Source organism: Mandrillus leucophaeus, unplaced genomic scaffold (assembly GCF_000951045.1).
Source record: "Mandrillus leucophaeus isolate KB7577 unplaced genomic scaffold, Mleu.le_1.0 Scaffold433, whole genome shotgun sequence".
Classification (NCBI taxonomy): Eukaryota; Metazoa; Chordata; class Mammalia; order Primates; family Cercopithecidae; genus Mandrillus; species Mandrillus leucophaeus.
In genome coordinates, this window is record NW_012104621.1 from 1,512,686 (window position 1) to 1,528,028 (window position 15,343).

At 43.8% G+C, this 15,343-nt stretch overlaps 1 protein-coding gene across 1 annotated transcript in view; it reads left to right on the plus strand.

The window, feature by feature from the left end:
• Positions 1–1,220: 1,220 nt before the first annotated feature.
• NANS (N-acetylneuraminic acid synthase) overlaps positions 1,221–15,343 on the plus strand; it is a 45,312-nt gene continuing 31,189 nt past the window's right edge. The window contains exon 1 of the mRNA XM_011993751.1: positions 1,221–1,463. Coding sequence (XP_011849141.1) covers positions 1,461–1,463 — 3 coding nt within the window. The 5' untranslated portion in view covers positions 1,221–1,460. The remainder of the gene's footprint in view (positions 1,464–15,343) is intronic.

The window sequence follows — 15,343 nt, forward strand, 5'->3', positions numbered from 1 at the left end:
TTTGAGATGGAGTCTCGCTCTGTCACCAGGCTGGAGTGCAGTGGTGCCATCTCGGCTCACTGCAACCTCCAACTCCCTGGTTCAAGCTATTCTCCTGCTTCAGCCTCCCAAGTAGCTGGAATTACAGGCACACGCCACCACATCCAGCTAATTTTTATATTTTTAGTAGAGATGGGGCTTCACTATGTTGGCTAGGATGGTCTCGATATCCTGACTTCGTGATCTGCCCGCCTCGGCTTCCCAAAGTGTTGGGATTACAGGCATGAGCCACCGTGACTGGCTGCAAAATGCTCTTTCTCTTGGGTGCTGAGTAAACTCTGTCATTTACCTATGAAAACAACAGTTCAGTTCCTCACCTAAATGTACACAGACAAGCCAAATTGAGATTAATTTTGGGAGAAAAAGCAATGACGAAGACCCTTTAGAATGCACCTCTGAGTTCAGTGTGATGGCTCACACCTATAATCACAGCACTTTGGGAGGCCAAGGCGGGTGCATTGCCTGAGCTCAGGAGTTTGAGACCACCCTGGGCAACATGATGAAACCCTGTCTCTATTAAAATACAAAAAATTAGCCGGGTATGGTGGTGCATGCCTGTAGTTCCAGCTATGTGAGAGGTTGAGGCAGGAAAATTGCCTGAACCCAGAAGACGGAGGTTGCAGTGAGCCAAGACTGCACCACTGCACTCCAGCCTGGGTGACAGAGCAGACTCTGTCTCCAAAAAATAAAAATAAAAATAAAGAATGCACCTCCAAACTAGAAGTATGATCCTTAAACAACAGCTTCCTAAGAGAGAAAAAAACAACAGCCAAGACTACTCCTGTAAATTGTGCTCAGCCACCCCTAACTTTGTAGCTCTCGTCCACCATTACACACGCCAAGGTCAAATCCTCTCTCAGTACAAGGTCATCTCTGATATCCCTTGTTAAATCAAGTTTAGCCTAAAGCTGCCTCCTTACATATTTTAAGTTCAGCCTGAAGGGTTTTCTGTACATCGTGAACTATAACAAGTGGAGGTATAAACAAAACCATGGCCCACACCTGTGCCAATTACTGAGTTTTTTTTTTTTTTTTTTTGGCCAATCAAACGTAGCCAACTGTTTAAACTGTGTTCAAATAAGGCAAATACCAAGCTGTAACCAATCCAGTTGTTTCTGAACCTCACTGCTGTTTTCTGTACATCACTTTCCTTTTTCTGTCCATAAACCTTCTTCCACCATATGGCTGTGCTAGAGTTTCTGAGCCTAGCCTGGCTCAAAAGGCTCCCCAGTTTATGAATTGTTTTTTTCTTAATTAAACTCCTTTAAATTTAATTCAGCTGAAGCTTTGCTTTCATCTGATGTGGTCAGAAGCAGGATCTGAAGTAGAGCTTCTAATGACCTCCAGGGGTGCTGAGTGAACTAGCAAGGTACCTGCAAGACCCATTTGTGTCCATTGATCTCTTGGAGCAGCTGGGGATCATGGTAAGTTCTTGCTCAGATTTCAGAACTCCATGGATTTGTGTTTTGAGCTCTCCGAGTTTCTTTGAGGAAATTTCTGTTCCGAACTGGGTTTGGAAATCACAACAGAAACTGGACTGGGTCCAGGATTGAATTAGATCTGGTAATTAACTGGCTTGGATCATGTTAAGGCCTCTTACATCTGACTGGGTCAGAAAGAAACTGGTAGTAAATGGTAATATTGCAGGGGTTGTACAATTTGGGTTTTGGAAATCACAGGGATTTTTGTTTTTCACCCCTTTGTTTCATTTTTCTTGAGTGCTTACATAGGAAAAAAAGCATTGGCTAAGTTAATCAAGGGAACCTGAGAGCAAACCCAGTATCTTAGATAAAAATTAGATACTTTATTTCTGAAGAACTGAGTTCCTTCTGACTTATATATACATAAGTGTTAGGGCCCCGGAAGCAGCAAAGTCTTACAGAAATGGTGAAATCGTACTAAACGTAACTTAAAGTGGAACATTCCAAATGAATAAAACTGTACTGAAATGCATTTGAAAATGAGGGCTCCCTAATTAGTCTCATCTAGGGATGTCTGTTGATATGCAGAAGAGTTTTTTTATTTGTTTGTGGGTTTTTTTCTTTCTTTCTTTCTGAGACTGAGTTTCGCTCTTGTTGCCCAGGCTGAAGTGCAATGGCGTGATCTCGGCTCACCCCAACCTCCGCCTCCCAGGTTCAAGCAATTCTCCTGCCTCAGCCTCCAGAGTAGCTGGGATTACAGGCATGCGCCACCACACTCAGCTAATTTTGTATTCTTAGTAGAGAGGGGGTTTCGCCATATTGGCCAGGATGATCTTGAACTCCTGACCTCGTGATCCACCCGCCTGGGCCTCTCAAAGTGCTGGGATTACACGCATGAGCCACCGTGCCCAACTGATATACAGAAGAGTTTAAAAAGATTTCCACATTTTTATTTAAAGACTTTACAAAAGGCAAATAAAAAGCCTAGGCAACTAATTGATTTAAAAAATTAAACCTGCCTTGTACTCTTTGCTGACAGCCGTGGGTGACAGGATTAGGCACGTACAGGACCTTGGAACATGGGGAAGCTTTTCTCCCCAAAGGTGAAATTTGGGAGCTGATAGGACAGCTGGAAAAGGTCCCTTGGTGACCAAAAAGCGACTACTTGAACTTTTGATTAAGCATCACTGCAATGGCTGGGTGATATGGTTTGGCTGTGTCCCCAACTAAATCTCATCTTGAATTGTAGCTCCCATAATTCCCATGTGTTGTGGGAGGGACCTGGTGGGAGAGAATTGAATCATGGTGGTGGTTTTCCCCATACTGTTCTCATGGTAGTGAGTAAGTCTCACGAGATTTGATGGTTTTATAAGGGGAAATCCCTTTTGCTTGGTTTTCATTCTCTTGTCTGCTGCCATGTAAGATGTGCCTTTTGCCTTCCACCATGATTGTGAGGCCTCCCCCTCCAAGTGGAACTGTGAGACCATTAAACCTCTTTTTCTTTATAAATTACCCAGTCTTGGTTATGTCTTTATCAGCAGCATGAAAATGGACAAATACTGTAAATTAGTACCAGTAGAGTGGACCAGTGCTGTAAAGATACCCAAAAATGTGGAAGTGACTTTGAAACCGGGTGACAGGCAGAAGTTGGAACAGTTTGGAGAGCTCAGAAGAAGACAGGAAAATGTGGGAAAGTTTGGAACTTCTTAGACACTTGTTGAATGGCTTTGACCAAAATGCTGATAATGATTTGGACAATAAAATCCAGGCTGAAACAATAAAATCCAGGCTGAGGTGGTCTTAGATGGAGATGAGGAACTTATTGGGAACTGGAGTAAAGGTGACTCTTGCTATGCTTTAGCAAAGAGACTGGTGGCATTTTGCCCCTACTCTCAAGATATGTGGAACTTTGAACTTGAGGGAGATGATTTAGGGTATCTGGCAGAAGAAATTTCTAAGCAGCAAAGCATTTAAGAGGTGACTTGGGTGCTGTCAAAAGCATTCAATTTTAAAAGGGAAATAGAATATAAAAGTTCAGAAAATTTGAAGCCTGACAATGTGATAGAAAAGAAAACCCCATTTTCTGAGAGAATGAGAGCCAAGTGAAAGGGGAAACCCCCTATAAAACCATCAGATCTCATGAGATTTAGTCACTATTATAAGAACAGCATAAGGGAAACTGCCCTCATGATTCAATTATCTCCCACCAGGTCCCTCCCACAACATGTGGGAATTATGGGAGCTACAATTCAAGATAAGATTTGGGTGGGGACACAGCCAAACCATATCACCATTAAATCTCTTTTTCTTTATACATTCATTACCCAGTCTCAGGTATGTCTTCATCAGCAGCATGGAAACAGACTAATACAGTGCGCCTTTCTCTGGCCTCCCTGAGCTCCTCGCCTTCCCCACCCTGCCACAGGCAATGCTTTTCTTTCTTTCTCTCCTTTTTCTTTCCTATCTTTTCTGTTACTCAGGGTGACCATCTTGCCCAGAGACCACATATTGAAACCCCTGGTTGGAGGTTGGATTAAAGATGACACGGCCCAACTGTGGGCATGTTTGAGCCTTGCCAGTTCGATATTGGGTGCTAAGCAAAGTGGCTAATGTCTATGTTTTGCCAAACATATTTTGCTCTGGTCAGAATGGAAAATGTTAATTTAGTTACCCTATGAAACCCTTTGGACAGCATCTTACAAAATTGAGAAGGTTTTGCTTGTGGTTCCATGAAACAGAAGGAAAAAAAAAAGATTTTCTTTTGTGTTGCAGCTTGACTTCCAGAACTATTGTGTGGTGAGCAGGTTTGCTAGGGCTTAAGGAAAGAGAACCCAGAAATCTGACATGCTGGCAAAAGGGTAAGGATTTCTCATCAGTCAGACTTTTGGCCTCTCTCTCTCTGTGCAAACCAGTTGAATTAATGGTAAAAATGACCATTCGTTTCCTCTGTAAAGTTTGGATTAATGGGAAAAGGGGTTTGTAAGGTGTGAGACTAGTCTTTCTGTGTTGTTGTATAATGGAGGGGGGTACTTTAGGATAGAATGTGGGCCTAGGACTTCATTATCCCACTGTTCAAGCCAGCATGACAAACTGGTCAGTTCCAAACCTTGCTGCAGGTCACAGAAAAAAACAAAACAAAACAAAACAAAACAGACTGAATGAGGTCTCCATCTTGTTTTATGTCCTTGGGAGCTTGACCTTGTAACCACGTGGTGGTACTTTCTCTTGATCTCTGTCTTCCAGGGAATAGGAATCTTGGGCTTCATGTCATAGTCAGCTCTAAAAATTATCTTGAACAGTTATAAGTCTTCGGAAGCTCAAAATTGACTGCTCCAGACTCCATCTGGGAAGAGCAATGGAAACTGTCCAGTGCTGTAGCTTGGCAGTGAAGGCTTCACCATTCTATAATGGTGGCCCAAGTTCAATCCTGGCATAGGGAATGAATACTTTCTGGTTGATATGTATGTGACCTTTACCATTTGTTGATTCTCTTCCCCTTCATAAACAACTTCTAACTTCCTTTCTTAAATTTTCCTTTTTCTGAGCTACCTTTGAAGATTCTAAGTTTTATAAAAATTGCTTATCACCTCTTTGAAAATACCTTGGCGAGCGAGGGCGTGGTGGCTCACACCTGTAATCCTAGCACTTTGGGAGGCTGAGGCAGATGAATCACCTTATGTCAGGAGTTTGAGACCAACCTGGCCAACATGGTGAAACCCTGTCTCTACAAAAATACAAAAATTAGCCAGGAGTGGTGGCACATGTCTGTATTCCCAGCTACTTGGGAGGCTGAGGAAGGAGAATTGCTTGAACCCAGGAGGTGGAGGTTGCAGTGAGCTGAGATCGCACCACTGCACTCCAGCCTGCACGATAGGAGCAAGACTCCATCTCAGAAAAAAAAAAAAGAAGAAAAGAAAGAAAAAAAGAAAAGAAAATACCTTGGCTCATGCCTGTAGTCCCAGAACTTTGAGAGGCCGAGGTAGGCGGATCACCTGAGGTCAGAAGTTTGAGACCAGCCTGGCCAACATAGCAAAACGCTGTTTCTACTAAAAGTACAAAAATTAGTCAGGTGTGGTGGTGGGCACCTGTAATCCCAGCTGCTTGGGAGGCTGAGGCAGGAGAATCACTTGAACCCAGGAGGTGAAGATTGCAGTGAGCTGAGATTGTGTTACTGCACTTTGGACTGGACAACAAGAGCTAAACTCCATCTCAAAACAAACAAACAAACCCCCAAAATGAAAATACCTCATACACTTGTGGTTATTTCATAACCTTAGTTGAGGCTTGGTGGTTTCACTTATAAGGTTCCTTTTGGCAAAGTTTAAAAGTGAAAAATGTTGGCCGTTTGGCCTGGCTAAAGTTAGGTAATAAGAAATTTAAAAGGACTTTTTAAGAAGAGCACTATGGTTAAAAGTCAGCTTAATTAAAAGCAGATATTCAAACTCTAACAGCCTGGGACTCCTTGGATAAAACAGGAGGCACCACAGAGCCCATTTTGGGAAAAACCTCTGTTTTTCTCATGAAACCCCAGGAATTGGAAGCAGTTAGATCCCTCTCAAAATCTAAGGCTCTGTTATTTTCTGCATTTCATTATCTGATATTTTTGACTTTTGGGGGTATCAGAAGTTACTTCACATTATGAGAGAAATTTAACATGTAATAGCTAGGTAGGAAATATAGTTTTGGAGATAGCTAATGGCAATTTTGGGGGAATCCTCAGCTCTTTGCATGTTTGGATCAGAGAAGCATGCTCTTGGCCACCTAGAAAGTATGGAAATGAGCCAGGCATGGTGGCTTATCCCTGTAATCCCAGCACTTTGGGAGGCCAAGGCAGGTGGATCACGAGGTCAAGAGTTTGAGACCAGCCTGGCCAATATGGTGAAACCTCATCTCTACTAAAAATACAAAAATTAGCCAGGTGTGGTGGGGCATGCCTGTAGTCCCAGCTACTCAGGAGGCTGAGGCAGAAGAATTGCTTGAACCCAGAAGGTGGAGGTTGCAGTGAGCTGAGATCATGCCACTGTACTCCGGCCTGGGTGACAGAGTGAGACTCCTTCTCAAAAAAAAAAAAAAAAGTAAGTATGGAAATGTCACCCCCACCCCCAGCTGAGAGATAAGACTCCTGTGGGTGATGGGCTAGTCACAGAATTGACTGGTTAGCTTTCAATTGCTTTGCAATGAAATGCATGGTAAAATCATTGCACTGTCTTGTTCCATAGCATTTCTCCTTTTAGGATCTGAGATCTGATTTAAAAATGAAACCCTTAATATTGGGGGAATCCATTTTACCTTCCAGGTGTGCCTACTTATTAGGCCCTAGAAACTGCATGCTTTCCTCACCCTGTTCTTCGAAGGGCTCCACTCTAAAGCCAATAATCCAATTAAGAAATGTAAAAATCCTACAACTACTGGCTCTTCTTCCATCTATCTGTCTGTGTAGTTATATATGTGTTGTGTGTGTGATGTTTATATAAAAGAGCTCTGATTAATCGGCTTGAAGAAAAATAAGCACTTAAATATTTTGAAAGAAAAAAACTGTAATGCCTTTTAGTTCACATGACTTTAGTAACCTTTGGGAAATAAAAACAATTTTAAAGATTATTGGTAAAATAAAGACATTTGGTCTAATTTAGGCAGGTCAGATATTAGGTTTGCTAAATGCTTCAAGGTTATAAACTGCTTCTTTGGCTTTTGAAAATTGTTCAACTTGAGTAAAGGAATAGGCTGGGCGTGGTGGCTCATGTCTGTAATCTCAGCATTTTGGGAAGCCAAGGCAGGTGGATCACAAGGTCATGAGATTGAGACCAGTCTGGCCACATGGTGAAACCCCGTCTCTACTAAAAATTCAAAAATTAGCTGAGTGTGATGGCAGGCGCCTGTAATTCCAGCTACTCAGGAGGCTGAGACAGGAGAATTGCTTGAACCTGGGAGGCGGAGGTTGCAGTGAGCCGAGATCATGCCACTGCACTCCAGCCTGGGTGACAGAGCAAGACTCCGTCTCAGGAGAAAAAAAAGAAGAAAAAAGAGTAAAGGAACAAAGAATGGCTATTCTGGCCGGGAACGGTGTCTCATGCCTGTAGTCCCAGCACTTTGGGAGGCCAAGGCAGGTAGGTCACCTGAGGTCAGGAGTTTGAGACCAGCCTGACCAACATGGAGAAACCCCATCTCTACTAAAAATACAAAAATTAGCTGGGTGTGGTATCACATGCCTGTAATCCCAGTTACTTGGGAGGCTGAGGCAGGAGAATCACTTGAACCTGGAAGGTGGAGGTTGCGATGAGCCAAGATTGCACCACTACACTCCAGCCTAGGCAACAGAGTGAGACTCTGTCTCAAAGAAAAAAAAAGAATGACTATTCCATATGTAGAGCACCCCCAAGGGCTGCTGGCTGTCCGCTTTTATGGTCATTTCCTAATTATATGCTGAAGAAGGGGTGGGTTATTCATGAGTTTTCCAGGAAAGGGGTGGACAATTCCTGGAACTGAGAGTTCGCCCCCTTTTAGACCATATGGGGTAACTTTCTACATTGGTATGACATTTATAAACTGTCATGGCACTGATGGGAGTGTCTTTTAGCATGCCAATACATTATAATTAGTGTATAATGAACAGTGAGGACGACCAGAGGTCACTCTCATTGCCATCTTGGTTTTGGTGGGTTTTGGCCGACTTCTTTATTGCAACTTGTTTATCAGCAAGGTCTTTGTGACATGTACCCTGTGTCGACCTCCTATCTCTTCCTATAACAAGGAATGCTTTAATATCATGGGAATGCAGCTCAGAAGGTTTCAGCCTTATTTTATTTGGCCCCCATTCAAGATGGAGTCACTCTGGTTCAAACGTCTCTGCCATGGTGATAAAAGAAAAACTTCAGCTGAATTAAATTTAAAGGCGTTTAATTGAGCAATGAGCAAGTCACGAATTGGGCAGCCTTTAGAGCCAGAGTAGGCATAGATACTCCAGCCCTGCTTTGTGGTGGAAGAAGATTTATGGACAAGAAAAGGAAAGTGAAGTACAGAAAACAGAAATGAGGTTTAGAAGCAACTGGATCGCTTACATCTCAGTGTTTGCCTTATTTTAACATAGTTGGAACAATTGGCTACATTTGATTGACCAAAACTCAGTGATTGGCACAGATATGGGCTACAGTCTGTTTACATCTCCACTTGTTATAGTTCATGATGTACAGAACACCTCTGGGCCGAACTTAAAGTATATAAGGAGGCAGCTTTAGGCTAAACTTGATTTAACAATTCCCCGCTTTTGGTCATTTTCTCAATTTTGAGAGATTGACCAAAACTTTAGTCATTGATGTCACTATCCCAGCATAAATATACTTATTTGGTCTTGAAACCCACTGGGAAACAATAGAACAGTGAGTTTTGCAAGGTGGGAACAAGGACTGAGTAGAGAGTACCTCCTTATGCTGGAACGTCCTTTTTACAGAAGAAAAACAAAACCTGGTTTGTTCTAGGACCTATGTGTTCCTTAGAGTCTTAGTATCACTATGTCACATTTAGCACAAGCGACTCCATTTTGGTTTGGTTTGGGGCCTAGAGCTCATTCCAAAACAATGGCCTCCCTTAATTTTGTTTAAAAAAATTCCCCCTTTTTGGTCACATTCTCACTTAGGTGAGAGTTCTCACTTAGGTGAGACCGTGACCAAAACTTAGGGCCTAATGCCACTCTCAGTTCCCATTATTTTGGGTTTCTGGTCTCAGCGTGTCATTCATAGGTTATGGTGTCCTCATGGTTGCACATTTCTTTTTTTGAGACAGAGTCTACTCTGTCACCCAGGCTGGAGTGCAGTGGTGTGATCTTGGCTCACTGCAACCTCCACCTGCTGGGTTTAAGTGATTCTCGTGTCTCAGCCTCCTGAGTAGCTGGGTTTACAGGCAGGCACTGCCACACCCAGTTAATTTTTGTATTTTTTAGTAGGGACAGGGTTTCACTATGTTGGCCAGGCTGATCTCGAACTCCTGGCCTTGTGATCCACCTGCCTTGGCCTCTCAAAGTGCTGGGATTACAGGAGTGAGCCACAACACCTGGCATGGTTGCACATTTCTTTCATCTCTTGTCATTCCAACTGAATCTCTTCATGGCTGTGTGCAAACACTTAAAACCTTTGAGAGAATACAGTACACCAAGGAGACTACTATTATGACTATTGCAAGGATAACACCAAATGTTTGGACTGTTCTCCTTATCCAGGGCCCCCACAAACCAAACCACCTAAAATTAAATAGATCAAAGAATGAGCTAGATGAAGAGTCTATTTGCTTAACTAAGCAGTCTTTCCACTAATCCCCTGCAACTGAATCTCTATAATGCCCGATGTGAAGTATTTATCCTTAGGCCACAAGTGCCAGCCCCTGCACAGATACTTCTGTTTAGCCAGTAAGTAATCTAGAGAAATTCCATTATTTAGCATAACTTTCATAAGATAAAGTCTGTTGTGGAACCATAGACTTTATGGTAGAATCTGCTATAGAAACTATCATGGGGGCATACATTTCTAATCATTGCCCCTTTTTACTCCAAACCATAGAAAAAGGACTTAACAAATGATGCCCTTCTAGGGGAGTGAAGGCCTCCTGGCAACGATTTCTTTAACCCATGATGTGGGTTAAGAGGAGTGAGTCAATGTTCTAACAAGCAGCCACAGCTGGAAGGTAAAAACAGATCCCCAAAATTAAGGGTCCCATTTTTATACTGGATCCTGGATCCCCAAAAAGAAAGGAAATGCTACCGGAGAAGACAGTGCAATGCTTCTACTGTGGATTTCATTGCAAGGCAACCCAAAGCTAATCAGCTCTTTTTGTAATCAGCCCATCCCCTATGGAAGTCTCATATCTAGCAGGGGTGAGGGGGTGGGGTGGAGATGTTTCCATGCCTCTAGGTGGTCAAGAGCATGCTTCTTTGATACAAGCATGCAAAGAGCCAAGTATCCCTTGTAACTGCCATTAGCCATCCCTTAGAATACATTTTCTACCTGGTTATTACACACCAAGGCTAAAAGCTCTCTCACAACGCAAAGTAATTTTGGACACCCTCCCCACTCACCACCCCAAAGTCAAAGTGTCAGGTAATGTAATGTAAAACAGAACAGAGCCTTAGATTTTGAGAGGACTCTATCCTCCTTCAATTCCTGGGGTTACATGAGGAAAACAGAGGTTTTTGCTAGAATGGGGTCTGTGACACCTCCTCTGTTTTTCCCCAGGAGTCCCAGGCTGTTAGTAACTATCTTAGGTTCTCTCATGTGGACATCAAGAATGGCAAGAAGACAAAATGGAGAAAAACAATTCAGTTGACTGAGAAGAAAAAAAAAAAAAAACTTTTAATTTTCCTTCAGAAAAATAAGAAGAGAAAAGAAAACAAACATAAAGGCTTTTAAAATGTATGTACAGTTTGGATATCCACTTTTTATTAAGCTGATTTTAACCATATAACTCTTTTTTTCTTAAAAAACTATTAAAATTTTCTTTTATTTGTTTGAGACAGAGTGTTGCTCTTGTCCCATAGGCTGGAGTGCAGTGGCGCGATCTCGGCTCACTGCAACCTCCATCTCCCGGGTTCAAGTGATTCTCCTGCCTCAGCTTCCCAAGTAGCTGGGATTACAGGCACGCACCACCACGACTGGCTAATTTTTTTTTTTTTTTTTTTTTTTTTTGAGACGGAGTCTTGCTCTGTCGCCCAGGCTGGAGTGCAGTGGCGCTATCTCGGCTCACTGCAAGCTCTGCCTCCCGGGTTCAAGTGATTCTCCTGCCTCAGCTTCCCAAGTAGCTGGGATTACAGGCACGCACCACCACGACTGGCTAATTTTTGTATTTTTAGTAGAGACGGGGTTTCACCATGTTAGCCAGGATGGTCTCCATCTCCTGACCTCGTGATCCGCCTGTCTCGGCCTCCCAAAGTGCTGGGATTACAGGCTTGAGCCACCGCGCCCGGCCTAATTTTGTATTTTTATTAGAGATGGAGGTGTCTCCATGTTGGTCAGGCTGGTCTCGAACTCCCAACCTCAGGTGATCCACTCGTCTTGGCCTCCCAATGTGCTGGGATTACAGGCATCAGCCACCGTGCCCAGCCTAAAATCTTTTATTACCAGACTGTAGCCAGGACAGCCAATATTTCTGGCTTTTGAATTCTACCACAGGTAACCTCCCATGTGAAATTAATACATTTTAACTAAAGTCATAACCATGGATGCATACAGTGTCTTAAAGAGATGATAAGCAGTTTTTGTTTTTGTTTTACAATAATTGGAGTCTCCCCAAAGGTAGGTCAGCAAAAGTAAAAATAAAGACAGGAAATCAGAATCAGTCCATGGGGAAAAAGAATCAATAAATGACAAAAAGTTACACAAATAACAAACCAGAAAGGGCTCACTCCCTAAGCCCCCTAAGCCAAGAATTGAACCTAGGCCACCATTGTCAAATGCCAAAGCCTTAGGACTGAGCTACTGCATTAAGCGTTGTCTATTGCTCTTCCCAGAAGGAAGATTTTGAGCTTGCAAAGTCTTTTAACTGGTCAAGATAATTTTTAGGGCTAACTATGACATGAACCCAAAAATTCCTGTCCTCTGGATGGCAGAATCCAAGATAAAGAATCCTCATATGGTCACAAGGTTAAGTTCAAGGACTTAAAACAATATAAGAGAGCAGCTTCATCTGGTATTGGTTTCAGGGACTCACAGAAAAGTTTGTAAGTGACCAGTCTGCCGAACTGGCTTGGACAGTTGGCTTATACGGCTCCTAAGTCCACGTTCCACCCTGTGATGCCCCTCCATTATAGAACAACACAGAAAAACAAACTCAGAGCACTAAGTATACCAGATTTTCTATAGCCTAAAACTAGTCTCGTCTTTTTTTCTATTAATCAGACCTTTGCAGAGGAGACAAACAGTGATGCTTACCATACACACACACACACACACACACACACACACACACTCCAGAGAGAGGCCAGAAAACTTGGCTAGTAAGAAGTTCTTACCCTTTTTTCCGGCATACCAAGTTTCCAGGTTCTCTTTCTCTGCAGCTTCCAAAAGAACGGAGCAGCCTTTGATCACTCTGCTTACTATGCTATAGCTGTGGGGGCCAAGCCTCACTACAAAATAAATAAATAAATAAAAATCATCCTTTTCTGTTTTATGGAACCATAGGCAAAGCTTCGCAACTTTTTAAGATGCTGCCCGATGCGCTGCATGGGGAACCGAATTAACATTTTCCATCTCAGCTGAAGCAAAATACACATAACAAAACAGATACTACACCTCATTCGGCACCCGGTATCAACCTAGCAAGGCTCAAACTGTCTCTCTTTGGTCTCTATCATCTTTGATCCATTCAAGGTGGGGAGGGATGGCATCAATGAGTAGTCTCAGGGCAAGGCGAAGAGCAGACAGTTACCCCTTAACAGTCAGGCCTTTTAAGCTTTTTTTTCAGAGCTCACTGACTGTGACCATACTTACAGAGGGGTCTCTGAGTTAGGCCTGCTGGACTTGCATCAGAAATTCCTTCAGAGATCCCCTCCACATATACAAACACACACACAAAGACAAGACAGACAGAAGGCCTTCCAAACCAGGATCCCTAACCAAGAATTCCAAGAGTATTCCTTCCAAACTATCCTCCTATTCTCTGTCTGAGAAATCTCCCCGAAATCCTACTGATTGAAGAGAAGTCCAGAACCAAGACTCTTCCTACTAATTAGGGAGAGCCAACCAAGACCCCTGAAGAAGCTGAACAAATTGGGAGAAGGAAAGGGGTGTTGGCAGCGCCTAGAATACTCACCAAATCAGATACCCATGGCTACAGCTGCAGACACTCCACGACGGGGCTACAAACAGACACTGTGATAAGGTTACAGTTACAGGCACCCCATGGTGGAGCTACAGCCAGACACCTCGCCATGGAGCTCTAGTTATGGGACATCTCCCCAGGACAATTTCTCTATTGCAAAGTGTACTCCATACACGTTGGGCTAGTAGTGCCCTGCCGATAGAGATGAAGTCAGAGTCAGCCCCCAGTCCAAAACTAGGTGACCGCTTGGGCTGGCCTCTGGATCCATCGCCAGATGGGGTGTACAGAACCAGGGGCAGGTAGCACAAGGGCAATCCTGAATGAGCCCCCAAATTTTTACCTGCTCAACTGGTTCGCCATGCCCACTACCTACACAGAGCTGATTTATCAAGATGGGGAATTGCAATAGAGAGAGTAACTCATGCAGAGCCAGCTGTGCAGGAAACAAGTTTTATTATCACTCAAATAAATTTCCCCTAGCATTCGGGGATCAGAGGTTTTGGGGTTTTTTTGTTTGTTTGTTTTAAGATGGAGTTTTTGCTCTTGTTGCCCAGACTGGAGTGCAATAGCACAATCTCAGCTCACTGCAACCTCCGCCTCCCAGGTTTAAGTGATTCTCCTATCTCAGCCTCCCAAGTAGCTGGGATTATAGGCATGCACCACCATACCTGGCTAATTTTGTATTCTTAGTAGAGACAGAGTTTTACCATGTTGACCAGGCTGGTCTCGAACTCCTGACCTCAGGTGATCCACCCACCTCAGCCTCCCAAAGTGCTGGGATTACAGGTGTGAGCCACCATGCCCCACCTTGGAGATCAGAGTATTTAAGGATAATTTGGTGGGTTAAGAGAGGCCAGTGTGTCAGGAGTGCTGATTGGTTGTGTTGGAGATAAAATCATAGAAAGGCAAAGCTGTCTTCTTGCACCAAGTCAGTTCCTGGGTGGGGGCCACAAGATCAGATGTACCAGTTTATCAGTCTGGTGGTGCCAGCTGATCCATCAAGTGCAGTGTCTGCAAAATATCTCAAGCACTTATCTTAGGTTTTATAATGGTGATGTTATCCCCAGGAGCAATTTGGGGAGGGTCAGATTCTTGTAGCCTCCAGCTGCATGACTCCTACATTTCTAATCTTGTGGCTAATTTGTTAGTCCTACAAAGGCAGTCTAGTCCCCAAGCAAGATGGAGGTTTATTTTGGGAAATAACTGTTATCTTCTTTATTTTATTTATTTATTTAATTTATTTATTTATTTATTTTTGAGATAGAGTCTTGCAGTGTCACCAGGTTGGAGTGCAGTGGTATGATCTGGGCTCACTGAAACCTCCACCTCCCGGGTTCAAGCCTCAGTCTCATCAGTAGCTGGGATTACAGGCATGCACCACCACGCCCAGCTAATTTTTTTGTAGTTTTAGCAGAGACGGGGTTTCTCTATATTGGTCAGGCTGGTCTCGAACTCCCGACCTCAGGTGATCTGCCTGCCTTGGCCTCCCAAAGTGCTGGGATTATAGGCGTGAGCCACTGCGCCGGGCCAGGTGAGTGAATTTTAAGAGCCCGGGGCTGGGAGGCCCGGGTCCTAGTCCCAGCTCTGCTCTGCCTTTCTGTATGGCTTTGGACAAGCCAGTGCAACTTCTCGAACCTGTTGCCTCTCATATAATAGGAACCTCCGCCACTTCTTGAAAACTTACTACAAGCCAAGGATTGTGATCAGGGGTTTCTATACGTCATCTCACAGTTCTATTTCATTTTTTTTGCTTCAGAGAGAAAGAAAACGCTCAGGAAGACTGAGTAACGTATATATGAGCAGGAGCTGGTGAGTGGCATAGGCTGGACTCGATCCAGTCCCGTGATTCTAACTCTAGCAACCCTGGTTTTTCCATTACACCATAGGGCGCGCTCTCCCCATTCCTCTGAGAGCTGGACATAGACTATGCCCTGCGCAGGCAGCCGTCCGCCTCCTGCAGGGAATGCTTGCTCCTGGGTGCACACACGGAACCCGCGACGGTGCGAGACCACGCCCTGGGGCAGCGAGCCTCAAGCCTAGCACAGGAGAGGGGCGCGGAGCTTCCTCGCCCCGCCGCGCCA